General features: G+C 36.8%; 1 protein-coding gene across 4 annotated transcripts; it reads left to right on the top strand.

Annotated features, from left to right (window-relative positions):
* Positions 1 to 275: 275 nt before the first annotated feature.
* LOC132156218 (leucine-rich repeat and IQ domain-containing protein 1-like) lies at positions 276 to 25,419 on the top strand. 4 transcript variants are annotated; one of them, XM_059565124.1, is made up of 27 exons: positions 276 to 503; positions 822 to 930; positions 1,035 to 1,120; positions 1,417 to 1,501; positions 1,686 to 1,894; positions 1,984 to 2,055; positions 2,557 to 3,822; positions 3,916 to 4,068; positions 4,662 to 4,812; positions 5,281 to 5,474; positions 5,924 to 6,051; positions 6,342 to 6,415; positions 6,997 to 7,090; positions 9,411 to 9,581; positions 11,642 to 11,959; positions 12,119 to 12,278; positions 12,827 to 12,946; positions 13,945 to 14,034; positions 14,454 to 14,581; positions 14,679 to 14,735; positions 14,867 to 14,964; positions 16,653 to 16,742; positions 20,768 to 20,882; positions 21,062 to 21,122; positions 21,393 to 21,510; positions 23,889 to 24,018; positions 24,245 to 25,419. In XM_059565124.1, the coding sequence occupies exons 1-27, from the start codon at positions 390 to 392 to the stop codon at positions 24,246 to 24,248; spliced, it is 4,395 nt and encodes a 1,464-aa protein (XP_059421107.1). In that variant the 5' UTR covers positions 276 to 389; the 3' UTR covers positions 24,249 to 25,419. The 4 variants fall into 4 exon arrangements, 3 of the variants coding, with proteins under 3 accessions (XP_059421107.1, XP_059421106.1, XP_059421108.1); XM_059565123.1 differs by having other exon boundaries at positions 1,417 to 1,510; XM_059565125.1 differs by lacking the exon at positions 822 to 930 and having other exon boundaries at positions 372 to 503; positions 1,417 to 1,510.
* Positions 25,420 to 27,299: the final 1,880 nt, after the last annotated feature.

The following is a 27,299-nucleotide window of genomic DNA, read 5'->3' as shown; positions in this document are numbered from 1 at the left end:
AAAGCAAACAAATTAACAAAATGTATTTTTAAAACAGTTTTTAAAATATGTATTTTGAAACATTTTGTTTACGATTTTTTATTTAGTTCTGTACATGTATGTATGTATGTAATTATTTATTATACATTAAAAATTTAATCGTAAACTGATTAAAAAATCTGAAAGACGTGCATCCGGCTAATATTTAACCTGGCGCAGCACAAGGGTTCTTCAAGAAGTTTGTCCCTCAAGCCACTCTGTATTTTTGTTTCCATAGCAACTACGGTGGACGCGAATGTACAAACATGAGGTGATCAGAGAAGCAGGCGCTCTGCATCCAATAAAGACAGAGTCAGAGAGATGAAGTGTTTATTAAATACTTATGAGATGATTTTCTAATTCGACTAATAATGATGGATGACATCGAACATGCGATTGATGAGGAGCTGACGAAGTTAAACCTGCATTCTTCTGAAAATGATTCAGAATCAGACGATGACACTTTCATGGTTTTGGATAGAATTGTAAGTGGCTATTTTGTTTATTTGTTATTCATCATCTACTTATTTTAAAAATTAGTAAACTTTTTAACATTATATTTCAACCCACTTTATTATGAAAGCTTTATTTGTAAATTGAAAGTAAAACTAACCTTCTTTAATTTCTTGAATCTTGAATGGTGAAGAAAAATTTGTTAAAACCAACAATATTTACATTGAATATGATAATCTATCCCACTTTTATGACAGTGTGATGACATATCAAGTAGTTAATCAAAAAAGTATGCTTACTTAATACCTGTCTGTACAGAATTAACAATCATCTCTTTTTTTTCTTAAAAGCTGAGTTCAGAAGATGAGCTGCCTGACTCAGTACTCACATATGTTGAAGCTTCAAGAAATCGAATGAATACCTTTGAACAATTAATCCTTGAAGATGTTGAAGAAAAGGGTAAAAAGACATTTTAAAATAGAACTGACTGGAAGTCTTAATTAAAATAACCTAATATGTTTATTAGAAGCATTGCATTTTCCCCCTTTCCTGTTTGCTCATAGACTTCTCAAGCCAGAACCTGGCTGACCTTAATCACAATAAACCAGCTTCAGATTTCATAGATGACCCCATGAAGTGGAAAGAGCGAGTGAGTCATGGTTATTTGTTTGCTGTTAAATGGAAATGGTATTCCATCCATATTTTTTAAACTGCATTTCAATGGCTCTGTACTTGTACTCTGCACAGTGACAATAAAGTTGAATCTAAATCTAAATCTCAGGCATAACAGAGGAAAGGAGAAGTGTCTGTGTTTTGTGTCTGCGTTTTATATATATATATATATATATATATATATATATATATATATATATATATATATATATATATATATATATATATATATATATATATATATATATATATATATATATATATATTTGTCAGGTTATCTCTGAATTAGTGGAACAAGTTGGACATATAAACGACACTGAGCCACAGAACGCCCAGCGGGAGATTCCAAATATGCCAGGCATGGAAGGTATATTTTCTGTAATGATATGGTTCGATGAGCCAGTATTTTAAGTTTTTTAACACAAGTTAAAATATTAAATATGCAAAAAATACCATAAAAACTAATTTTCTGCAATGGTTTTGCATAGATTGCTTATTAACCTCTTTATATTCACAGAATTATACCTTTACTCTGTTTTTAGATGATATATGCACTGAGAGTGAACTGCAACTTAGTCTTGAGTGGAGAGAATTAGAGAAAAGACTGAGAGAGGAAGAGGAGCAGAAATTAGCAGCACAGGAGATAGAAAGAGAGCTGCATCTGAACTCGGAAAGAGAAGAAGAAGAGAGGAGGAGGAGGGGACTGATAAAGTTTCAGGAGGAGTTGAAGAAGATAGAGGAGGCCACTTGGGTAAGACTGTCTTTAACACTTTATTAGAAAAATAGAAAACAAAATGAGAAGAAAAGATGATTGAATAACAAAATCTAAATTTATAACAGGTTCAAAATGCTGGAGTGAAAAATGAAGTTCATCACACAGAAGATCTTCAACTGGAGCTGGATAAACAGCAGGTGATTTTAAATATGCCTAGAATGGTTGAGGATGTGCTCTTATTATATGAGGCAAAAGCATATATATGAAAAATTGTGTAAAAGTAAATATTTGTCAATATATGAACTGAGTTGGTGTATTATGTAAAAAAAACTAACATCAAAATATACAAAAATGAGACAATTTGTTGAATGTACAGTGTAGGAAATTATTTTTCAATGTTGTAAATAAAAACAAAGATTACTGAAGTATGTTTTACAAAAAAATTCTGTTTCAGTTTTCAGTGAGTAATTAATTTACTAGTCATTTCTGAGTGAAAACTGTTATCCTACACCAGTAAAGTAAAGCCTACACCATTTTCCCCCTGTGTGTACGTATATGTGTAAATAATGTATATGCAAGCATAAGTGTAATTATTATATTACATAAAAGTGAAATTTTATTTTAACCCCTGTATACTCATATATCGCCTCATGATTGTCTGCTGAGTGTACCAGTCAAAGTTTTTTGGTTAATTTCAGAACTTAATAAGGAAACTTGAGGAGCAGATTGAGGAGGAGAAACACGCTTTTGAGAAGGCTCAGGAGGAGGAGAGAAGGAGAACCAAGAAACTTCAATGCACAGCTGCAACAAAGATTCAAGCTGCTCTCAGAGGAACATTAGTGCGCCGCTGGAGCAAAATAGAGCTCAGGAGAAAGAAAGAAGAAGAAAGGAGACATGAGGAGGAGAAGAGGGAATGGGAGAAGATGAAGAAGGAGAGAGAAGAGGAGAGAAAGAGGATTGAGGAAGAAGAGCGCGCTCAGAGGGAGGAGATGGAGAGGCGCAGAGCAGATTATGAAAGAGCTAAAGAACAAGAGCGCCATCGTCTGGAGAAGGAGCAAAGACTGGAATGGCAGAAGAGGAAAGAGGAGGAAGATGAGAAGAGGAAGAAAATGCAGAACAACATTGCAGGTGTAAAAGATGATTGTAGAAGACAGAAAGAGGATGTAGGCAAGAACAAAGAAAAGGAAAGCAAAATTGTGGAAAGGAGTAGTCAGTTGAAGGATGAATGTAAAAGAGAGGAAGAAACAGGGGAAAAAGAGAATGTAAGAATAAGGCATGGGAAAAAAATGGAAAACACATTGGAGGACGACAGGAATACAATGAAAAAACAGGACACAACTAAAAGCATAAATACAGAAGACACAGAAAGATTCGATTATACAGAACCACAAACAAAAAGTGATGAAGATAGAATAAAGAGCCATAAAGAAGAAAAAACTGTTGAAATTAGTGGAGAGCTTGACTCTCAGGTAAATCGCTTACAGTCAAGAAAAAGCCTTAAAGTTACCAAAACCACTACAGAGTCCCACATAAATGTACATCAAGGTCTCTCCAGTGAGCTTTGTATCAGTCCAGTGGTTTCCTTGAGTGTTGCAGATCATCTCAGTGTTAAAGCAGTTGTTAAAACAGACTTGGCGGAACAGGTTTCTGATTTGGCTGTTGTAGCGCCTGAGATGGACACTAGGGGGCATGAAAATACTACAGCTATTGAGCTTGAAGACCATAAACCAAAAAGCAAAGAATCAATTTCAATCTGTCTGCCTGACAGCACAGAACAGAAGCGACTGGCCTGGATGATGAACTGCACTCCCTGGTCCAAACTGTCATTGCAGAATAAAAGGAAGGGGTCTTCTGCACAGCAGGAGTGCCAAAATAGAGGCCCAAGAAAAAGAAGAGTCCCCAGTTTACCCCCTTTGTCTGCGGACACTATTCTCAAAACAGGAGCTTGGAGCTGTCTCAAACAGGTAGAAATTGAACTTGAAAACCCGTTTCTTGGCTGTGACATGCGTCTCATATGTTCATGCTGACTTTATTGTAATTGTGCTGTAATACATCAGGTCACAACAGTCACATTGGAAGACCTGCCAGGCTGTAGCCTGTCCACACTGTCCGAGTGTAACAAACTGCAGACTTTGACCCTTAGACGTTGTGTCCTCACAACCTTGGATGGATTGAACAAGTGCACTCAGATCAGATTTATTGATGTACAAGTAAGAAAGAACAAACTATCCAATGCAGACTGCATTATTTTCAAACTTTCTAGTAAAATGATCACTTATTTATGCTATACAGTATACACTGCCATTTAAAAAAGTCTGTTATACTCACCAAGGCTGCATTTGTTTGATCAAAGTTATATTATGAAATTATTTTCATTTGTATTATTACAAGTTAAATAACTTTTTCCCATTTGTATATATTTTTAAATATAACATTCCTGTAATGGCAAAGCTGAACTTTTTAGCAGCCTTTATTCCAGTCTTCAGTGTCACATGATCCTTCAGAAATCATTTTTATACACTGATTTGGTTCTAAAACATTTTTGTAGTAACTGTGATACATTGTTTTCCAGGATTCTTTGGTGAATAGAAAGTTCAAAAGATCAGCATTTACTTAAAATATAAGTAATTTGTAACATTATGAAAGTCTGTTCTGTCACTTTTGATCAATTTAATGGATCCTCGCTAAATAAAAGTATTAATTTCTTAAAAAAAAAATAATAATAATAATAATAAAAAGTTACACTTACAGATCCTAGACTTTTGGACCGTAGAATATATACGCCATTGTTTCTCACATTAAGGAGAACTCAATTACCTATGTGGATTGTGGAGGTCTGGCCAAGCTTCAGGTCCTCATGCTGGGCAGGAACCAGCTGATGACCATCCATGGTCTTGATGGAGCCGAAAATCTGCAAATTCTACAGCTTTCACACAACAACATCTCTCGCATCAGTGAGTATCTTCACTAGAAGTGTTCATTTACTTTGTTTTATGTATTTTTCATTCAAAACACTAAAGAAAGAGATGCTGATGTTGGTCATTTGAAGATATCTAGATCTTATGTGTGACACACAAGTATCAAATGCTTAGCATTGTCCAGTAGAGGGCACGATTGTTCCAGTTTGGTGTCTTCAAATGGCCTTTTGCCCTCACTCTGCTGTTAAAATATGTCTTAATGTGCCTCATTTCTAAGAAAATGGCCTAATATTGAATAAATATGAATAAATGTATCATAAAGAATAGGATAAAAGCAGTTTAAAGGTATTTGCTGTCAGTGTTAGATGATGTCCTGCCACTGCTGCCTTTTTATATTAGATTATCCTTTGGCTGGTATTAGATATTGTCACCATGGCTTAGAATTATCCTCATACACTCTTTCTACACCAGCATTGACTAAATGATATATCTTTGCTTTCTTAGGTGGTTTAGGACCCCTGAAAATGCTTCTGCGATTATCAGTGGACCATAACCAGCTGCTCAGCACGAGAGGTTTGAATGAAATGTATACCCTTCTCCATCTGGACTGTTCATACAACCACCTAAGCCACGTTGAGGGTTTGGAGAATTGTGCTCTGCTTAACACACTGGACCTCAGAGGAAACAGTCTGACTGAGGTAAATCTTACACAACCAAAGAAACAAACACGTTAAAAGATGAGATCATGACTTTGATTTTTTGTCAGTATTTGAGAACTGTTTAATGTTCTTTTTCTATTAGAACTAGCCCAATTAGCCCAACTGAAATCAAAGGTGTTTCACCACTTTTGTTTTGTATATTTAGGAACATATTTTCATCCCAGTGTCCAGGAAATGCGTAACTTGACAATGTTCATTACACGATACCCATATTTTAAAAAAAAGCTCATCTGTTAGTCTGCAAGCCTGGCCTGCCATCATTTTAATTGAATTATTGCCATTACATTTGGATATTAGTCATGTTTGTGAAAAGGCATGAGTTTCCACCCATTTCAGCTCATGGAACATTCATGGTTGGAACAGAAGGAATGACTCTGTGTGAGGGAAGGGAATTGTTGTTGTTTTTTTGTTTCCGGCCTATGGCATAGTTGCCTGTCCTGCAGAACCATGTTCTTCTGAGGGACCTTTACCTGGATGACAATCTTATATCTTCTGTTTATGATCTGGAGTCCTATTGGTTGCCTTTGCTCCAAAACCTTTCTGTGGCTCATAACAGGTATGCCTTAATAGAGAATGGCCATGTCTCAAAACCTAGTGAGCTGCCTACCTAGGGCATCATACTTAAGTGATGTCTAGGTTGGCAGCCCACAATGTTTTGAGTCTCTTCCAATTATAATTTTTTTTTAACTTAACACTCTCTTACAGTTAAAATCTGCTTAAAGGTAAAGTCATTGATTTATTTAAATAAAGTATGTTAAAATATAAATATACTAGTAATATAAAACCTACAACTACACAGTGCTAAGATGTTTTATTGTTTAAAATGAAGGTTCACTTTCCTCTCAGTGTAACTCATTTAATTCAACTCTTGGATTTGGTGTCTCTGAGGACGTTGGATGCCAGTCACAACTGTCTGTTAGGTGAGCTTATGAAGTGTGGTGGGTCGACTTGACTGTGATTTTTTTTCTTTCTTTTTTTTTTTTCCGGCTGCTTTTTGAAAGTGTCTTTATTCTTGAACATGGCTGATAACTTTTGTGACAAACAAACAATTCTTTAAAAATTTTCTGATATCTCCATAACTCATATACTTTATCCTTAAAGGTATAGTTCGTTATAAATAAATTTCAGTAATTTACTCCCCTGTATAATCTGTATGCTCAAAATAGACACTATATATTGTTTTTATATGCAACAGAGCTGCATAGATTCTGCATGTCATTTTTTTAAGAATATTTTTGTATTCAACTGAAAAAATATAAACAACCAAGTTTTGAATGACACGAATGAAATAAATTAGTAATGACATAATTGTAATTTTTTTTAATGAGCTGTTCCTTTCAGTACCATAAAGAATAATTTTTTTTGTGTATACTGATTCATAGAAATATTTAATCATAGTATTTGAGTGTCTTCAAATTAAGCCCAGAATGGCTAACATTTGGATAAAATTTGTAGCATAATCTTTAAGTCTCTAAGTGTCTCTGACCTGACTCTCTTTTAGATTTGCAGAACGTTTGTCTGAGTCTTCAAAAATGCACCAGTCTTCAAGAACTTAACCTCACTGGTAACCCACTACAGCAGGAAAGCAACTGGAGGTAGGTGTGACCCAAGGACCCAGTTTAGGGCCTTTTACATTAGGAGTGACAGTTAGTTAAGTTCTTTTCTCAGTATTGGCACTTGCAACTATTAAGCTAAGTTCTGGAGTATATATTTGTTGTTGATAGTGAATATTAGTATATAAAGGAAATGTGGTTTCTCCTTTTATAATAAAGAGATTTATCTTGGATTGGGCAGAAGCTGTCATGTGTACATTCCAGCAAAAGTCACTAAGCATTTCATAAATGTCAGAAAATGTGAAATGTGATCGGGAACTTTGGCTGGAAGTGCACCAGGCGTTTAAAGTAGAATAAACATTCCTCTTTACCGCTGAGTTTCCGGCCCATATCACTGCACCGGCCATTGTATCTGTGTCCACTATTGGATTACCCAGTGACATCTGTACGCACGTGGATTTAAGTGCTCGTAATTCTGAAAATATTTGCTCAGTGGGGGAATATTTTTTAAGCAAATGTGCTCCTAAAGTGCCAGAGGTTTTAATGAGCAAATTATATGTTCTTATGTGATAGAAAAAAGTGTGAGAGACAGAATAAGAAGATCAGTAAAGTATAGAAGCATGTTGGATTTCTCAAGAAGCAATCCAGTTCATTCAGTCAAAATGGAAAAAAAATAACATCATACATACCATAGAGATTTGTTGGAGTTTATAGTTCAGAAGGCCTAAAAACTGTACTGTAGGCAACACATCTGTTTTCCTGACAGAAAGTTCTTACTAAATTGACTTACACAATTGAATATGATGTGATATTTTTTAGCCGTTTATTTTGCTTGTTATTTTTTAAACTTTATTTTCCAACATTTTGCATGTGGCTTCCAAGGAGAAGTCTAAGGTGAAATATATCTGTTGTGTCTTTACATCTGTTTAATTCTGTAATGATGGATAGGAAGTTCATTCGAGTTAGGCTCAGTATTCCGCTGAACTTTATCTAACCCTCAATGCCAACAACGGAATTAGACCCAGTGTTTTTCTCGCTCTACACTGGCCCTTTCATCCCTCTCCAGTGATAACACAGCCTAAATTAAAGCACAGAATGATATTTCAAAGAAGTACACAGCACACGAGCGTTTAGAGTCTGGGAGAGCTGACTTTAGCTAGATTAATCAAACTCCTGTAAGTTTCTTTGTTTACAGGGAAGTTTTCATGAGTGATGAATAGTCAGTTTTTTTTTTTTTTACAATAGAAACTTGGCGGCTGGACACAATATGGCCAAAAAGTGTATAATATGACCATGCCTTTGTAAATGTGAAGCAGTTTTTTGCTATTAGAGATCATCTTTGATCCTCTTTTTTGGAAATTTCAGAATTTGCCAACACTTCATTCTATTTACCATCAAGTGTATCTTTTACAATTAGTATTTACATACCATGACCGAAAAACAATTTTTGATCAAATATTTTATTCTTTAAAGTAAAAACTATAGTATTTAGGAAAAAATAAAATTTAGTAAAAGTTTAGAAAATATATATTTTTCTTAAATATTTAATATCAGTAAAATTATTCCTTATGATGCAAAAACAAAGAGGTCAAATTATTTAAAAAATAATTATAAATGAGAGGAAAAAAAAGTCATTGTTAATGAATATATCACTCATTAATCAACCCTTGGTTCTTTAGTTTTACTTCTCTCAGCAGGGTTCAGCAAAGACTAGGCTGCACCTGTGTTTTCTCATACGCTTTTGCAAATTAAAACACAGACCCAAAAAAACAACATGGGCTCACTGTCACATCTCTGGAATCAGGCCAGCAAACCCTTTTTCACTTCTAATCCAAGCCGAGTGTCATCATTGAGAAAGGCAGACTCTGACTAAACCTCTTAGTCAATGCACAGACGCTCTGTTGACTCTCTTGGGTCTAGAATGTCAAACTCATTAAACGTTTTATCCACGTTTCTTAACTGATTTCATCTGCTTAATGTAAATATTCTCCAATAGAAAGTCCATGGAGACTGAGAGAGAGGGGCTGGAACTAAAGTTTATCTGTTACTTTTTTATGATTGCATTGGACAGTTAGTGTATTAACCTTAAATGTTGCTCTGAACTGCTAATTGTTTATGAAAAATAAACTGCCCCCCCACCACCTCTTTATATTTTATCTAGATTATTTTTATGCACTTTTTAATTTATTATATCCCTTTGCCTTAATACTTTAGCATTTAAGCTTTAGCTTTGTTATGCATAATAAAATAAACAGTCGCTTGCAATTAAATCAATCATTTCAAAGAGCTTTGAGCACATTGTGTGGTCGTTTCATGTTACTTTTTCATCAGGTAAATCTTTTAAATGACTGTTTTCCCTCAGGTCCTTGCTTTTGGAGACAGTGCCTGGCTTGATTAAGTTGAATAATGAGCAGACTGCTGCTGCTGCAGCGCCCTGTAAATGTCCAGAACAGCAGTGGAGTTTCCAGGCCCTCTGTCAAGCACAGCAAAAGCAGCGAGATTCACTTCTCCAGCAGCAAAAGATGGAGATCAGGTAGACAAGTAGTTTCAGTTTTTCTCAACATTATTAATAAAGATCCAGTTGGTCAAAATGTAAATCCTGTAGTATATTATGCAAAATGCATGTAATATTTAGTTTATAGTTTAATCACATTTTAATAATAGGTAAATGAAAACAAATTATAATTTATGTAGATGGTCTTTGCAATGAATTTGAAAAATTACAAAAATGCAAATTGTAATTATTATAATAAGTAAATATTTTTGTAATTATTTAAAGAATAAATAATCTTTTATATATGGCATGGCAGATCACATGTAAACTGAGCATTTAATTTATTTTTAAAATGTTGTGCTGTGTAGAAGTCTATAATTAGTTCTTTGAGCCTATTCATGCTGAATATGCAAAAATTTATATGTCCACTTCTTTTAATACAAAAGCCCCCTCACACGCTGCTGCAGACCACCAGCAAATAAAACGGAACACTCATCCTGTTTCATGAAACATGATTGGCAGACGTCTGTGTGTCCTGTAGTTCAAACTGAGGTCTCTTATGGCTTGGAGGACTTTAGAGATACCCCCCTAACCCTTCCGCCGCGCGTTCTGCACAAAGGGTCTTTTGCACACCCGTGGGGACCGCTGCAGCCGTTTAACATCTGACCTGACCCAGTGTCAGTCCCCAGCTTTGGCAAGGTGAAGACTCTGCCCGTCTGACAGCCATACAATGGTGAACCAATGCCTGTGTTGATTAGAGTGTCAGAACGAACTGAGGGACTCGTTTAATGTCATCAAACCACGGCAATAAAATGGAATTTATGCCACTGAATCATAAATAGACATTTTGTGTTACTGCAAAACCTGCATTAGTTCTTCAAACAATCTATAAAAAGAAACTCTTTCCCGGTTTTTCTCTGAGGCAGTTTCAGATGGCAGTAAGTAGGGGAACTGTTTAAGGTCTAGGATTGTATTTATTTGCCTTGGCACACTTTTTACAACTTGTAATAATGTTTGGCTTTCAGAATGTTAATTGCCGACTGTATATGCAATTTTGACATTAATTTATTTTAAAGAAGTAATCAAATTAGCCTTTTTGTTATAAATCTCTGTCCTTGCATTGGATTTCAACATGTTTCGAAAGTAGTTTTGTTTCCCAGTACAAATTTACATTGCGTTTGACTCTTGCAAGGCTCTTTTTATGACTCCATTCTGGACTGAAGAAGTGAGGGGTGCGGATGCCCTCTTAACCGTGTCAGAGGATTAGAATAGCAGGGACTTTATAATGACAGAGCTGGTTTTTTGATGTTGACAGCAGAAACAGGCTCAATGGTCAGGGACAGTAGGGGCCAAACTAGCCACGGTTAATAGAGTAATTAGAGTGGTATTGAGACACCTTTATAGTGATTTCCTGACAAACTTCATTATATGCTAGTTTTACATCCCGCAAGAAATGTTCTTATTTCTATTCTCTGGTAAAAGCTAGTTGAAATTCTCCTCAAGAAGACTTTACAATAAGATCCTGTTTATTAACATTAGATAATTGCATTAGTTAACATGATCTAACGATGAAAAATAATTCATCAAGCATTTATTAATCTAAGTTAAATGTTAATATTAACATTTACTAATACATTATTAAAATCCTTATTAAAATGTGAACTACTAATGAACACTACTACTTTTATTAATTAACATTAAGGTGAATAAATACTGTAATGTTATGTAAATGTATTGCTTATTGTTTGTAAATGTTAGTTAATGCATTAATGAGACCTTGTTGTAAAGTGTTACCAAGATTCTAATGAGTCATTCACACGTGCAAATTTACATTTAGATAATGTGAGACGCATGTCATTGGAATGTGATGCGTTTTTTAAAACATGAAGTTCTTTTAACATGAGCACCACTTTTTTATAACGGCGTGTCATGCAAGACACTGCGAAAGACATGAGATGCAATCACTATGGCCAAACATGTCTGTCCAGCCCATGTTTACATAGAAAGTTTACAAGAAGTGAAATGGAACGCAAAAATGCACTTTGTGTGAAAGGCTCGTAATATATGACATTTGTACTTTTTTCCTGCATTTTTCTCAGTTCTGCACCGTCACAACCTGATGTCCAGATTCTTTCCATCGGTCACCAGACAGAACTGTTCAGATTGGCGGTGGACCAGCGTTACGCCCATGAATACGGCGATAGCTGTGTCACAGAAGATTCTACACTGATGGCAGCTGCTAACAGTAGTTCATGTGGTTATTCTGAAGCATCTTTATCACTGGGACAAAGTCTAGACTGGCAGAGACACAATCCACAAAAGACTCAGCTTTCACCGTCTGAGCTTGAGCTACGATCTGCTCACTGCATGCAGACACAAAGTGAGAAGGAACCTGTTCAGGCGCTAAACCTTAAAATGTATGAATCTCACAAAAAAATGATATGACTTTTACAGCATTTCATTTCTGTTTGTAGCAAGAACCTTCCATTTCTTGAGGCTTGAGTTCAGCGACATTCATTTAGTCTCTCATGACCTTGTTGAGTCATCAGATCAAATTGTCTTCTGTTATCTCACAGAGCGGCAGCTGTGGCGATCCAGCGATGCTGGCGGAGGAGATACGTATTGCTGAGACGTGAGGGCCTCCGAGGCTTAATTGAAAAAACTAACACAAAATCAAATCTCAATAAGGGGGAAGATTCCTGCATTGGGAGGCAACATGCTGCTGTTTTTATTCAGGTGAGACTCATTTTTTAGCCCCTTCCACAAAAAAATCCCTCTGTTCACTTTGGTTTTGCTCAAGGATTGTTTGATATATCCTCTGAAAAGATGTTTTCCATACCTCCTTTTATGAATGCAATAAATAACGACTAAAATTAAATCATCTTCATTACACCTATTACTGCCAAATAGGGCTTGTTTTGAGTCGGTAGGTAGTGCTTTTGAAAACAGGCTATTTCTTTCACTTCTAAGGGATAGTTTCTCTCTCTCTTTGTGTTTAATGAGTCTCCAAGGACTCGAACCGAAAGAAAAAAATGATTAATCAGATTTCAACGTGTCGCTGGAGTGGGAGCGCTAGGGTTCTGATCTGTTAAGTCCGCAGGGAATACACAGATTTAAAGGCATCCCGGTGTTACATTTGTCTTACAAAGCCAAAGTCACCGAAAGTTCAAACTGCAGACCGCGGGGCAATTAAACAGAGGTTAACATGTTTTATCTTCCTAATGGGATAACACACAATATTTATGCTTGCATGTGATTCATGGCTGTGTGTATTGCCCCTGCAGGCTGCGTGGAGGGGCTACGTTCTACGCAAAAATCTGGCCCGTGCTCTAGCTGCCGCTCAGATCACAGAAAGCGATGAGGACTTAGAAGAGGTGGATATGGACGAATTCATTTTTGATGAGGTATGAGCAGATGCTTGGTGCTCCTGCCATTACGATGAAGTCGGCAGACAGATAGCCTGGGCCGTTGCGCTGACAGTCCTTTAACTAGCGCTCGTAGCCATGAGGCAGTTGGCTGTCAGCAGTGATTAGGTACTGAAAAAGAGCAGTCAATGAGCAAAAAAGAGGGGAAGGAAAATGTTGTTTCTTTTTCTTATGTCACCTGCTATTTTCTGCCCATTTGGATCACGTTTACTCAACTTAACATTGGCTTAACCCATGCGTTACACTAAGTGAGCTCATCTGTGTAGCTTATTAGGCGATTCATTATAGTGTAGTGTATTACGATGTCATGTTAAATGGTTCTGTATTATTGGTCTACATCTGAAAATTCTGTAGTTTTTTGTGTGTTGGCTACCAAATTTATGTCTGTCACGACTTCAGGGGGGAGAAAATCTGTTTTAGAGTAGATATGTTCTCAAGTGTTTGTCACACACAGGAAACTAGTGCAGTGCTTTTAGCTTAATGTGATCTGCTACTTGCTTTGAAAGTGAAAGTGAGTGAAAGTGAAGTGACATTCAGCCAAGTATGGTGACCCATACTCAGAATTTGTGCTCTGCATTTAACCCATCCGAAATGCGCACACACACACAGAGCAGTGAACACACACACACTGTGAGCATACACCCGGAGCAGTGGGCAGCCATTTATGCTGCGGCGCCCGGGGAGCAGTTGGGGGTTCGATGCCTTGCTCAAGGGCACCTAAGTCGTGGTATTGAAGGTGGAGAGAGAACTGTACATGCACTTCCCCCACCCACAATTCCTGCCGGCCCGGGACTCGAACTCACAACCTTTCGATTGGGAGTCCGACTCTCTAACCATTAGGCCACGACTTCCCCACAATGAAGGAATAATGAAAACAGCAATATTCACTTTTATTCACTGTAAAGATCAGATGTCATTTTGGAATTGCGCAGTCCATGTTCAGCTCTTTGATTTTGTTTGTGTCCTGTTGTGAATAGAAAGCACTGGAGAAAGAGTGGAGAACCCTGCATTCCGATGCCTTACCGGCCAGAATTATGCCATTTTTGGAACAGCTGCCGTTGCCAAAGGTAACAGCCCTACGGACCCTCTTTCTGTCTGTGGGCCGGCACAATCAGAGTCTCTCTGGGTGATTAAGTACCGAATTTATTGACTCCAAAAACACAATTACTTTCTAAGCAGCCTCAAACTTCCTTCTCGTCAGCAGATGTCATTTTTCAACACGGTGCTTTTTCTCCTGCGGTTTCTTTTCTTTAGAGGGAGCTGGCCTTTTCTATCACGGTAGCAGCACTGTGATGTGTTGCAGCTGCTGCTGTGGAGATGCAGAGTTTTTTGAATGCACTTCGATGTTCTACAACTAAGCAGCACAAATACTATCTATTTTTAAAAAAAGAAGAGAAAGAAAATCAAAAGTACACTTCAAGCATGTCTTTGTGTTAGAAACTGCATACTGATGCTATTTTTTCTTTGACTGTTTTGTGTTTCTTAGTCTCCACTCGGTCTTCCAGTGCCTCCGAAGACCCTATCTGTTTTCCCACTGCAGCCGAAACATGCCTGGTCAGATCATGAAGGTGCAGCCTGCTTGGAGCAAAGCACGTCTCCTCACTTTAGTAGCAGGTAATCATTGGCTTCAAGTCTAATGCTGATCATTACTAAAATTAACATTGTGCTAATTCTTTCATGCATTATCTATGGTTTCCTAACAAATTCCCAGATCAATCCTCAAAACCCACACCCTGTCTGAGAAATCAGAAAAAATCCTCAAAGAATGGTATGTTTCTGTAGTACTTTGTGCAGTCCTTGCACTTCAGTGCCACAATTTAAATTTTTATTAGAAAATAATTTTAATTCTTCATTAAAAAAGAAAAAAAGTGTAGTTACTCTTGCTAACTTCTATTTCAGGGGATTTACTAACGAGTCCACTGCCCTTCTCATGCTGAAGAGAGCCAATAAAATGAAGGGCAGGAAACAGCAGCAGAAGAGGATCAGCAGCTTAATTGGTAGGCATATCTATCTATCAATTTATCTGTCTTATGAGTTATACTTAAAACCATTCAACTTCAGTTCATCAGTGCATCTCAATCAGGGGGCCAGGGGGCCGCAGAAAACTTCTTAGGGAGCCTCAAGATGAAATAAATTATTAGCATTAAATTATATAAAACAACTAAAAGCAATCGATATTTCTATTAGATACCCCCCCCCCCCTCAACAGCTGTTTTTTCCCTTTTAATAACCAGGGTACATATTTGTCTTGAAAAACCTGGACCTGTGAGGTAGATTAATATTGAAGGGATAGCTCACCTTCAGTTGCTGGTCCCCATTGACTTGCATAGTGTTTTTTTTTTCAATACTATGGAAGTAAGTGGGGACCAGCAACTGAAGGTGAACTAAATCCCTTTAAAAGTGTGAATTCTGAGATCATACATTTTATGAATATACATTTTTTTCTACTTAGGCAAGGTAAAAAATATTTTATTAGGTTGAAATGTCTAATTTAAAAAATCATTTAAAAAAATGCTTATCCGTAATCCTTATTCAGTAAATTACAAACAACTGGAAAAGGGCCTTTGAATATTGTTGTGGTCAATGTGGGTCTTAGAGTCAAAAAGTTAAGAACCACTGTCCTGGATTCCTTGTACTGTATTAGGAACAGTGGGTGGTGTTGGCGCAGTGGATAAGACACATGCCTTTGGTGTGAGAGACCCTTGTTTGAATCCACTGTGAGACACCAGTGTGTCCTTGAGCAAGACACTTAACCCCTAGTTGCTCCAGAGGCGTGCGACCTCTGACATATATAGCAATTGTAAGTCGCTTTGGATAAAAGCGTCAGCTAAATGAATAAATGTAAATGTAATGTAAATTACTAAAATGAAAGATATTCAGTAAAGCTACAGTGAATTATAATACTGCATATTTAGGCAAATTAAAATCACTACTAATAAAAAGGCTACTATCAATTCATCAGTCTGTATTGACACACAGAGACAAAGAAAAAAAGCCTGTTTCCTAATACATTATTTAAAGATTTGTAGTGTACAGTGTATTTATTTTTTGGGTCAACTTTCTATTTAATAAAACAATGCCCATTTCCTAAAATGTTATGCCAGCCTTCAAGGAGTTTTTGTATTTTTTCCCTCTATATGTCTTTGGTAAGCAGTCGTGTTAAACTAGCACGGAGCTTGTGGTTCCTTGAGAAGCTTAATCTGCCATAACATCATAACGTCAAGCAACTCCACCCTGCTTCATGGCTTGTCATATTTGATTGGCTCATCTACAAACATTCTTCCACATATTCCATTGTGCTTTGAGCTGTAAGGGCCCACATCTAGCTTCATTACTAAGAGCTAGGAAAACATCGTTGCTCGTAATTTCAGTGGGCCGTGAGTATAAGAAGAATCCCAGACACGGTAGTCCTGCTCTTGGTCTGGAACCTCCAGGGTTGGCCTGAAGCCGGCTTTGATCAAGGTCAGGAGTGCGTGACTCTAATGCCACAAATCCAATCAAGGACCCATGAAATGAGGGCCTGTGTCAAAATCTCAGAGCCACTGCTCCATGGGCCCTTTGGTCTCGTAATGGAAAGTGAAGCTTTGGTTTCTGTCAGTTTTCTGCTTGTGCTTGTCTCCTCGATGAATCCTGCATTCGTATGAGCTCATTTGTGGCTGTGTTTTGTCTGTGTTATGTGTTCTAGACCCAAATCCACGTCTACGCCACAGTAAGCAGTATGTTTCAAGAGAAACTCAAAGGCAAACACGTCCTACAATCAAGGACAACTTTAAAGGTATGGCTGAATTGAGGCATATATGCACCACAAAACTGAATCACTGTATTAATTAAAATATTTATGAGAATTATTTGAATCACTATATGGATCAGTTGAATCACTATACAAATCAGATGATTCACCTATGAATCTGTTGTTGCAACATATCAATCAATTGAATCTGTACTATAGGAATCAACTGATTTACTATTCAAATGAAACACTTAAATTAAAAGAATGTCTCAATCTGCATATTTATTCTATGGCGTTTTGAAGTATAAATTGTGTGGTTTGTGTATCCACACAGAAAATCATTTCAAACATTGGAATCCATTGAATCATTATATGAATCATATTTACTATATATATATATTCACTATATGTATAAAATTATTCACCATACGAATACATTTATTCTTCATATAAATAAACAGATTCTCTGTATTGTTTCAATTGATTGTAATATACATGATAACAATTGATGGAGTTTGCACAATTTTCTGAATTCTAAGAGACCTGATCCGTTTTCATTATTCCCCATGGGCTGGATCCATTCAGTCATTTGGGACACGTTTGAATCTAGCTTGCGTGTAATACACGAAAGCATGCACATTGCCTGATCAAATTGAATGCACATGATGGGATCGTAAATAGCTAGCTATTAGGTTGTTTGGGATGGTGGAGAATAAACAAGATGATTGTATTTCAGGAGACTTTGTAGCGGACCTGAAGTGTGAAATTGAGTTAAGTACAGAGGAGGTAGGGCACTTAGGGTTAGGGCAGACTGAGAGAGAGCGCCGTCTGCAGCCCTAGTGCTGCCCGAGGGGGTGGGCTTTCAGCACAATGCTACCGAGTTGGGGTCGAGCGTAAGAGATAAGGGATAGATGAAGGGTCACGTTAAAGAGCCGGGCAAATAAATGGAAATATATCCTCCTTACATGTGAGCGGTTGCTTTCTTTCTTAATTTTTTTTGTTGTTTTTGTTGTTCCGACTCCTCCACCAGTCCCGTGGCGTGTGTAAGCCGATACCCATTTTCAAGTGGGTTACTTCATGTCCAGCACATCCACAAAAGAGAGCTCGGATAAAATAAACACAAGTGAGGCGGATATCTCGGAAAGAATCTGTCACGGCTTCGGGGGGCTAATCACCTCCAGAAGGGGGCTTGGAGCACTCGGCTGAAATGTAAGCCCCCGCTGGGGAAGAGCAGGGGAGCAGTGGCCAGCCTGTAGCCTGAGGCTTGGGGTCATCCCTGATGGAGCTGGGGTTGAATTGCTGGTGCCTTCCGCAGGTCAGTAGAGGGGAAGAGCAGGTAGCCTTACCCAACCCCAAAGCCAGGACGCACTGTTTCATGATGCCCTGCTTATGTTGGTTTCAGCATCTTTAATCTTGGGAAATTCAGTCATTTGACACTTTTTTTTTTCAAATGCTGCAAAGTTGCTTTGCATTAACCTGCAGGTTTTTGCTGCTCTCCTGTGTTTGATTTGCACCATGTGTCATGTATTTCCAGTCTCCTGTATCTGCTGGGCCTGGCACTGTGTTACTTCTCAAGTAGATGATGCTTTTGGTTTGGGTTGATTCCTTTGCGAGGAAATCACAGAAGAGATTCAGAATTTGTGGAAAATAATACTTTAGATCAGTTGAAAGAGTTTAACTGATATACAATGTCTTACTTAGGTCATATATCTAGCCATCCACTTTAAAAATGACGACTTATTATTAATAATGTGTTTTCTCACATTAGTTAAATAAATACAAATAAACAGAGAGGACATTTAAAACATTGATTGTTTAAAAAATGTCCTGCACCAATGCAACCAAGGATTTATAGGTTCTCAAAATTTCACATTAAGATTGATCAAATACCTTCGGTTTCCTTAGCAAGTTAGTGTTTTTTTGTGCACTTTAAAAAAAATAATCCAAGATTATTGTTTAAACAACAGTTCTTAAATAAAATAAAATAAAATAAAAAGTTAAAACAAAGCATTTTTTGTTTTTCTGCACCATTGTAATCAATGACTTGTAGGATCTCAAGATTTTCTTCCGGAAAAGGATTATTCCGGTTTTTTTGCACTTTAATTAAGATGATCAGAGATCATTTTTAAAACACCAGTCCTTAAATTTAAAAACTTTTTTCTTAACCAGTGCAACTAAGGATTTCTCAAAATCTCACATTACGATTTATCAGATTGCCTCGATTTTAGTGCACTTTTTGATTGCTTGAGATTGATGTGATTGACAAGCTTCACTCATACATACAAACCTTTCCATGGCATGTGTTTGTGTGTGTGTGTTGACCGCTGGTTGACCGCCTGTGGTCTGCTCTCTGGAGGTGAAGGTTTGACCCAGGGTAAAGGAAAGTGGGAGACAGTACCTCACGATAAAAGACCTGACCTCCCTCTTTGAGTCTGCTCGTAGAACTCCCAAACAATCAAAACCCCATGGGTATAGTCACACACACACACACACACACACACACACACACACACACACACTCAAGCATCCCCGACATGCACAGTGTGTATTGTGCATAGTCTATGTGTGTGTGCATGGAGTGTCTTCATTGCAATGAAACAATTTAGGCATTTTGGACACCAAATTCCAGTTAAATAAGTCAGACCCAAAAATAACTGGAAAAGTATTGGTATTGAATTTCTGAAAATACCTGCACAGCAATTCCCTTAAGGACACTGAATCACTCCTCTGAATCCACCCCCAGCAGTTTGGTTCTGTCATCCTGACCCCTGTGAAAGAGCTGATTCTCTGACTCCTGCACCACCACAACAGCACTATACAGCCTAATGTACTTAAACCACTTTTTATGAACTGAGGTAACATTTTTATTGTTGAAATCGAATTATATTAAATCTATAAAGAGATTTATGCTACAAATGAACTATTTACGGTATATACATAAATAATGTTATGAACATGAACATGTAAGGAAGCCTTAGTACTTAAACAGCAATATTTATTCTATTCTATTTTATCTATATTCTATAATACTTATTTTACACACAGTGGCCCCAAAAGTATTTTGACACAGTCACGTTTTTAATATGCATGAATATTATTGCATTAGACAACATTAAAACATTTGTCATTTTTTTAAAGAAAATTAGCACAAGTTTCTTCTTCAAGTTTAAATAACTCTTGAGCTAGTTGGTTAAAAAATGACTAAGTAAAGTTAGGCTAGTTTTAAGAAAAGCATGATTTGTTTGCAGGGTCCTCTTGGCTGGATATTTTCTTATTGAATGCTGTGAAATTCAAGCATGTTATGTGTTCTTGATTAGTGTCCAAATGTTTTGGGTCCAAATAGCTGTATTAAATCTGTACTGTTTATTTGTTTATTGCATTTAATAATCTGAAGTGTATGAAAAAGCTTCAAAATCATATCTGGTGAAAGTGCAAACGTACTGTTAATGCTGGATAACTGTTCACTTCAGGACTTTTCAGCAGCAATAAATGTGGATTGCCACAATTCTTGTTCAGTCCTTAGGGAGGAGTTAATCACTTGACATTTTTAGTGGATTTTCAATTAACCCATGACAACTGTAACCCATAAAACTTGTTTGTTCTTTAATTTTTGGCTAAACCATGAAAATTACTTAAATAAATTGCTTATTAGTCAGAAGTTGTTATCAATTTATGCTAGTCTCCACCAATAACATGTTTATTTTGTATTAAGGCTTTTTGGAGACACGTATTGACACTGTCCATAATTCTCCCTATTTCCTATGTACTCATTTGTTTTTTCTTTTATTGCTCAGTAGGCATAAATATGCACCAGCACCACAACAGTTCCCGAAACAACTGTTATTTTCATGTCATCAACCTCGCAGACTTGTTTCTTCTGCTTCTTATTACAGTCCAAAGCGATTTCTTTTTGATTAACTTGGTGCTTATCAGGACTTGTCTGGCAACCCCGCCCCCCTCATCCCTCCAACAACCCTCTTCGAAATGAATGTTTATTTCTGAAAATATTTAAATGGATATGAAATGGAAAACTCTTTTTGATGATTTTCTTCTTGTTTTGTCAAACGCAGTTCACCAAGCAGCAAAAGAAGTTCACAAATTACCGAAAGCAGAGGAAAAACAATCTTACCAGTGGCTCCAAACACAAGCAGTCCATTCCGACACAGACTCCACATGCACGGGACGGTGAGACACACTGATCTGAACACTTTGCTTCTGAAAAATATACACAGATGGAAGATACATTATTAACAGTTCATAATGGTGATCAGTTATAGTGGTCTCACATATTGTGAATGAGCTGTGGTTTAAATTGTGTTAGAGGTAGCCTAATCTATTCAATCTATTCAATGATACCTTTTCAGGGATCATTTCCTCCCTGATATTGACCAGGATATTCTTAATGGTGGGAGGGTGCAGCTTGTGGTAAGAGCTAATATGTTTTATTATTTATTATACCTAAACATGTACACTAACCTGGCACCGTTAACCTTTTCACAAGTACTGTTTGATGCTGTGCTAATTAACTGTGAATTTAAATTTAAAGTGTCTCATACAAATTAAATGCTTTGTAAACATGCTAACAATTGCTGCTATTTTTAGCCATGTAAGTACTTGTTTATAGGAGAGTGAATTTATGCATGTTCAAGTGTGTGAGTTGTTGGCTATATTTTATTGTATCTGTATTTTTTTTAGGCCATAGGGGACAGAGATGGTGTAGATCCTGGAGCAAGATTTTGGGCTGACTCCACTAGTGTCTCTCCGCCTCTTAATAAGCATATTCCGCCGCGAAGATACTCAGCTGAAAACACAAGTGAGTCTTTTATTTAAGGGCATTTGACTAAAATGCATACTATCAAAATAAAATAACATAGAATAAATAATAAATATAAAAATATATAATAAAAAACACACTGTTTTTCTTCTATATACAGGTCAGACATTTGGTATAATTACATTTTTGAATCGTATGACACAGAAGACTGGAGTATTTGTTGCTGAAAATTCAGCTTTGCATCACAGAAAGAATTTAAAAATATTAAAATCGAAAACTAATCGAATATTTCACTGATAAAATAAAAGTTATAAAGTATGCAAAAGTCCCATTAACAGTAGAAACATCTGTGCTTGCATTGTTGATAATATCACACAAGCAAAAAAGCATGTTTTTTGAAAGCAGTCAAACTCCCACTGCTGTTATGAATACATATAGCACACTATTGGATACATTTTTTAAAATATATTTCCTTTTAAGCACCAGCTTTTAGGTTCTACCCAGAGCATCATCTCTGTATGATTTATTTTAGTAATATTTTATGAAATGTTAAGGGATGGGATTCATTAAGGAAGAATTTTAAAACACTGCAGACTTCACAAAATGATGTGAAGTTAAATCATGCCGGGCATGTGCCAAATCAAATACTGCACGCAGAGTGCAGTGGGTGTGGCATGAAGCACATGATGGAAACTGACATGACTGTACACATCATCTGGCTTACTTGATAACACTGATTGCGACATCACACAAATCTGATTTCACACAGTTGAAAACCACTTGACTTTTGTTATATGTAAAAATGCAGGTTTGACATTTTGTTCCACCTAACGAAAAAAACTGAACGGACCAAATTTAGACAAGTTAATGCATGATAAACATGTTTTAATTTATTATTATTATTATTTATTTTGATGCTTCTAGTAAATGCATGTATGCTATAGAGTATATCTTTTTATATGTATAATCGCTTAGCAGACATGCCAGGGTCGATAATGGGACATGGCGGAATAATCTCTCTTTCAGCAGGAAACGGACAGCGAGAGACCTCCCTGATTAATTGCGAGCTCTGTCACACACACTATGCCACTGAGGACTCACCCTGACAAAGATCCCACTGACTGACACAAGCAGGGTTCAGTGCATTTAACACAGTCACGTCAGACTGTGAAGGCTTTTCACTGTCTGCCCTAATGAAGTTAAATTGGATTCGAAAATGAAATCCACGAGGATGCTGACAGCCTGACTGACCGATTGGTTGACTGAATCAAGCCTTATAGATGATTTATTGGAGAGCGTTTAACAGTATGAAGGCTGATTCTGCAGATCAAAGAGAACTGAAATGAAAGATTTATTTACAGATAATTCACTTTACAGTTTACTTACAAAACCATTCTTCTATAATCCACAAAAATCAACACTCATTTATTGAAAGGAATGTTTTATTTGTGTTGTGTATTAGGCTTTTTTATCGGCCAACGTAAAACAAAATTTCCTAGCTTCTCATAGGCCTCTTGTCGTTTGAATTAAATCATCGTGAGTCATTAGGTCGTGAGCAAAAGTTGACATGCTTAGTACTATGTTCAATTACAGTAAGGACTTTATAAATACTACTTAGGTTTAATGCAACAAGATACCCTCTACTTACTGGGGCTGAGCCATAAAGAACAGTTTGGGAGCCATAAACGTTTTCATTATGTGTAGAGGAAATCTCCCGGTGCCTCATTTTTTGCCCTCTTTCGAAGGTAATGGATGCAAAATGGCTAAAAACAATTTGTTTGGTCACAGCGGTTAAGTGAGTGTGTGGCCGTTTTATTAAATATCGGCCCACAGAACTCGGGCAACAACATGTGTCTCTTTGAATATAAACATCTAGGGTTTGAAGTGCGATTAATACCCATCGAGGGCAGAGGGCAGACGTCTATTTTTTCCACTTTAAATCAGCAATGGCAGTGAACAAATTAAGACAAATGTAGTAAAAACAAAAATTTGTGTTAGCTAAACAATTACTACATTTGTAAAATGTATTAAATGTATTAAAAACCGGGGAAAAGAAGAGTTACTTGGCTTCATACTCCTTTTGATGTTTGAAATAAAAATGAGTGATCATTTTTTTCAATTCAGAAACATTGTGTTTTAGAATTATGTGCAGTTAAGATGAGTGGTGCACAGTAGCCTCACAAATCGACAAAGTTTTCCCTGCCGTTTTATTTTATCGTGGATGATTTCTTGTTGAACACTGCCATGGTTTCTACACATGAAACACATCAACTACAGAAAAAAGCTTGCTTCTGTGTTTGAAAGAACTGTGCTTGTTGGGAACTCAATAAATCTCATTCAAAGTCATATCCAGTAATTGAAGGTGTATTAGCATTATTGAAGTTGTGTATTTTTTTTAATTACCTTTGTCTTCACAGAAACAGAAATGCCATCACCCACCAGAGTCAATTCAGCTCCGAACCGAAATGAACGCATCTCATTCCGGGACAACCCAGTGCGACACAGTGGGGGCTGGGGTGGAGGAAAAAAGAGAACCAAATTGAACAAGTAAAAAGATTATTACATCAGCTTGTGTTTGTTGCTCTGAGATAATATTGATTCAGTTTGTTCTTTTGTTTTCATCCTTCGTATTTGTGACTGTGTGTATATATTTGGAGTGTGATGGATGTCTTGTTGATGTAAGCTCTTAACAAGACTTACAATGCATATTTGATCTCCACTGAAATTCCTTGCAGCTGCTGTTTTTACTAAAATCCAGCTTCCTCTCCTGCAGATGAATTAGAAGCAATGGATGAGATATAGTCCAAATATCTGCAGGCGGTCACAGGATACGTATTGCTTTAAAGTATCACTCCATTTAACATGAGCACTGCAAGCCATGGACTGGGTGGAAACCATTTACAAATGACATGCTTAATATGCAGACAATGACAGGCAATAGAAACCAGCTCGTTCCTGTTTTAATTTACTTTAGGTTTTTTTTTCTTTCTTTATACTGGGAATTTGTGTTGTTCTTAAAGCTAAAAATAAGACAATGCATATTTAATGAAAGTAATATATCAAAGATTACTTTCAGTAAATTATTTGGTTTATATGCAGTTCTGCTTCAAATACATATTTTGTAATCTTTCATAAAATGCATCAAGTCCAAAAATAGGTAAAAAGCAAATGCATACATCAGAGTTAGAAGCGTTTTCTTTAGTGGTCTTTAGAATCAGATAACGATATCCTTGTTTGTGTAAAGCTGAGTGTTCAAAAACAGTGGTTGGAAAATAACTTGCTGGCACCAGCTTGGAGCTCATTTTAATGCCTGTAGAAATGCTTCAATAAATCTTGAAAAGGGATGTCTTATTAGTGGGGATTTTGGCATTGTGTTTGGGCAGACGGCCCATAGGTCTCCTTCTTAATCCAGAGACACTGGCTGACTGCTGTGGTATTATTTTGTTTAATTATGTACACATAAATACATTTAATACTGTTACACTTAGACATTCTACTGACTATAAGTAACTTTGCAACTACAAGTGTGTATATGTGTGTGTGTGTGTGTGTGTGTGTGTGTGTGTGTGTGTGTGTGTGTGTGTGTGTGTGTGTGTGTGTGTTTGTGTGTGTGTGTGTGTGTGAGAGAGAGAGGAATAATTGATGATGGGCAGTTGAATTATGAGAAAATAATGCACACCAGAAAAGGTTGATGCGGCTATACGATGCAAAGCATCACCACACCTCACGTCACGTCATTGTTCAGATGAAGTATTTCAAGACATTGGTCAGGTTTTTGTCCTCAAAACGTTCTTGTGTGTAGGATTAGTTGGATTAATACATTTCTGTCCACGTGTATGTTTCCATGTGTGCGAGTGTGTGTCAGCACTATATATGTGTGCGTTTGTATGAGAGAGGGTGGGAGAAAGAAATTATGCACTACACTATCTCTACATAATAAAATTGTATTTTGTGGCAAAAATTTTTTTTATAATTTGTCATTTTTATACTATTGTTTGCTAGATCATTTAGCTTGGTCAGTGTCGTTGTGGGTTTTGGTTCTTTTGCTGTTGTAGGGTGTAAGGATCTGTGAAATAACTGAAATTATTTTGGTGAAGTCATATGGGCACGTAATGTGGTCAACACCTGCCTGGAACTACTTTAGCCATGTGCTTCCCTGAAAATAATAGCACATCTTAGAATGTTTGTCAACCAATCAGATTCAAACATTCAACATTTGTGTGTGTGTATTCTGTATTCTATATCTAAATATGTATAGATCTGTCTATCTATATATGTAAACTCAATACATACACACAATTATATATACATTCACTTTCAGAAAAAAAGATTCAAAGCTGTTACTGGGACAGTACTGTAAGGTACAAAAGGACAAGGTTTGAAAGGATACTGCCCCAGTGACAGTTTTGTACCTTTATTTTTCTGAAATTGTACAATCGATAAAGTGTATAGTTGGATAGACCGACAGACAATAGCCCTATTCGGACGGGACTAGTTTTCTAAACTACGTTTGAGTTTGGATTCTTACCACCTGACGTCTGCGATTTTCATGTACCAATTCGGACGGGACTAACATCTCCATGTTTATTACAGAGGTGGGAGGGTCTGATTTGTGCATCTGGGCGTCACCGAGATCACGCGCTCTGTATGCGTGCATTGCATTCATTCAGAATGATTGCCATTAGTATTATTACAATAAATACTAAATGGCTAGTTCCTTTAGTTTAACTTGTTTTCCTTTTTTCTTTCTTTCTTTTTTTTGTGTAGTAGGCTAAACCTACCGTATCTTTAATTTTCATAAAGGTACATATGTAATTAAAACATTATGTAGCTAACTGAGTGCATAAATGAACGTGAGTATTCTTACCTGATGCTGATATTACAATAGCCGGTATTAACAGTTTACGTGATCTTGCTCTTGATTTTATTATTTTTTTAATTATTATTTCTTTGCCGGTAAGCAAATATCAAACATGCGCGCAGTAAGAGCATCTACGGTAATTCACGTTGGCCAAAACACACAAGGAAACGCGTTGTGAAATAAAATATCACCAGCAATCACAGACATTCGCATTCGGACAGGATTAGTTTTGTCAGAGGATCACTGAGTTTGCTGAAAAACAGTAGGTAATTTGCTCTGGAATTATCACAGAAAAACACATATTTCTCTAACGACCCCCTGTAAAACTAGTCCTGTCCGGCTTATGACTGCAAAAAGGTTACAATGGAACTCCAAAGACAGTACATTTCCAAGTTTCCACTTTTGCTGAATCTCAGAATAACAAGACTGAATCTGCAGACTGGTGCCAGCAGGTAATTCATGCCAGTTGTTACCCACAGAAAACATAGGAAAACCGTGAGAGATAATCTTTTAAACTTCCAGCAAGAGCAGTTCTGAGTAGGGTTAGTAAAACCCAGAGTCATATAAAACCTATTGGTTTGTTTGAGTTTCTAATAGACTACATTGTATTTAACTGCCCAGGAGCACATTATAAGGAAAATAAACACTCACTGAATAATCCTTCACACTAAAGTGAAGAGGCCTTTCAAACCAAATTTGACATTGCAAGCTCAATGCATCTGGCATGATTTGAGCAGCTCAATCACAGTAGCTGGAAGAAGTGGCTGTTGCCAAACCTTTTATTATCATTTTAATTACTTAAGTGACTGCAAAGGCGTAAGCACACAAACCCAGCTGACACGCTCGTACTGACCTCTGACTTTCACCAGAGATTCATTCAGTTCATAGTACATAAGAGAGATAGAGAGAAACAGAGAGAGGCAATAAACAATGACAAACATGTCAGTGACCCGAAAGCCTCGTGTGG

Source organism: Carassius carassius, chromosome 13, assembly GCF_963082965.1.
Source record: "Carassius carassius chromosome 13, fCarCar2.1, whole genome shotgun sequence".
NCBI lineage: Eukaryota > Metazoa > Chordata > Actinopteri > Cypriniformes > Cyprinidae > Carassius > Carassius carassius.
This window is presented reverse-complemented; position numbering and strand designations above follow the sequence as displayed.

Coding starts and splice junctions, on each gene's coding strand:
- LOC132156218 (XM_059565123.1), top strand. CDS start 390: ATGATGGATGACATCGAACATGCGATTGATGAGGAGCTGACGAAGTTA. Junction 7,091..9,410: donor CAGCAGGAAAGCAACTGGAG/GTAGGTGTGACC, acceptor GTTTTCCCTCAG/GTCCTTGCTTTTGGAGACAG. Junction 14,736..14,866: donor GAAAAAATCCTCAAAGAATG/GTATGTTTCTGT, acceptor CTTCTATTTCAG/GGGATTTACTAACGAGTCCA.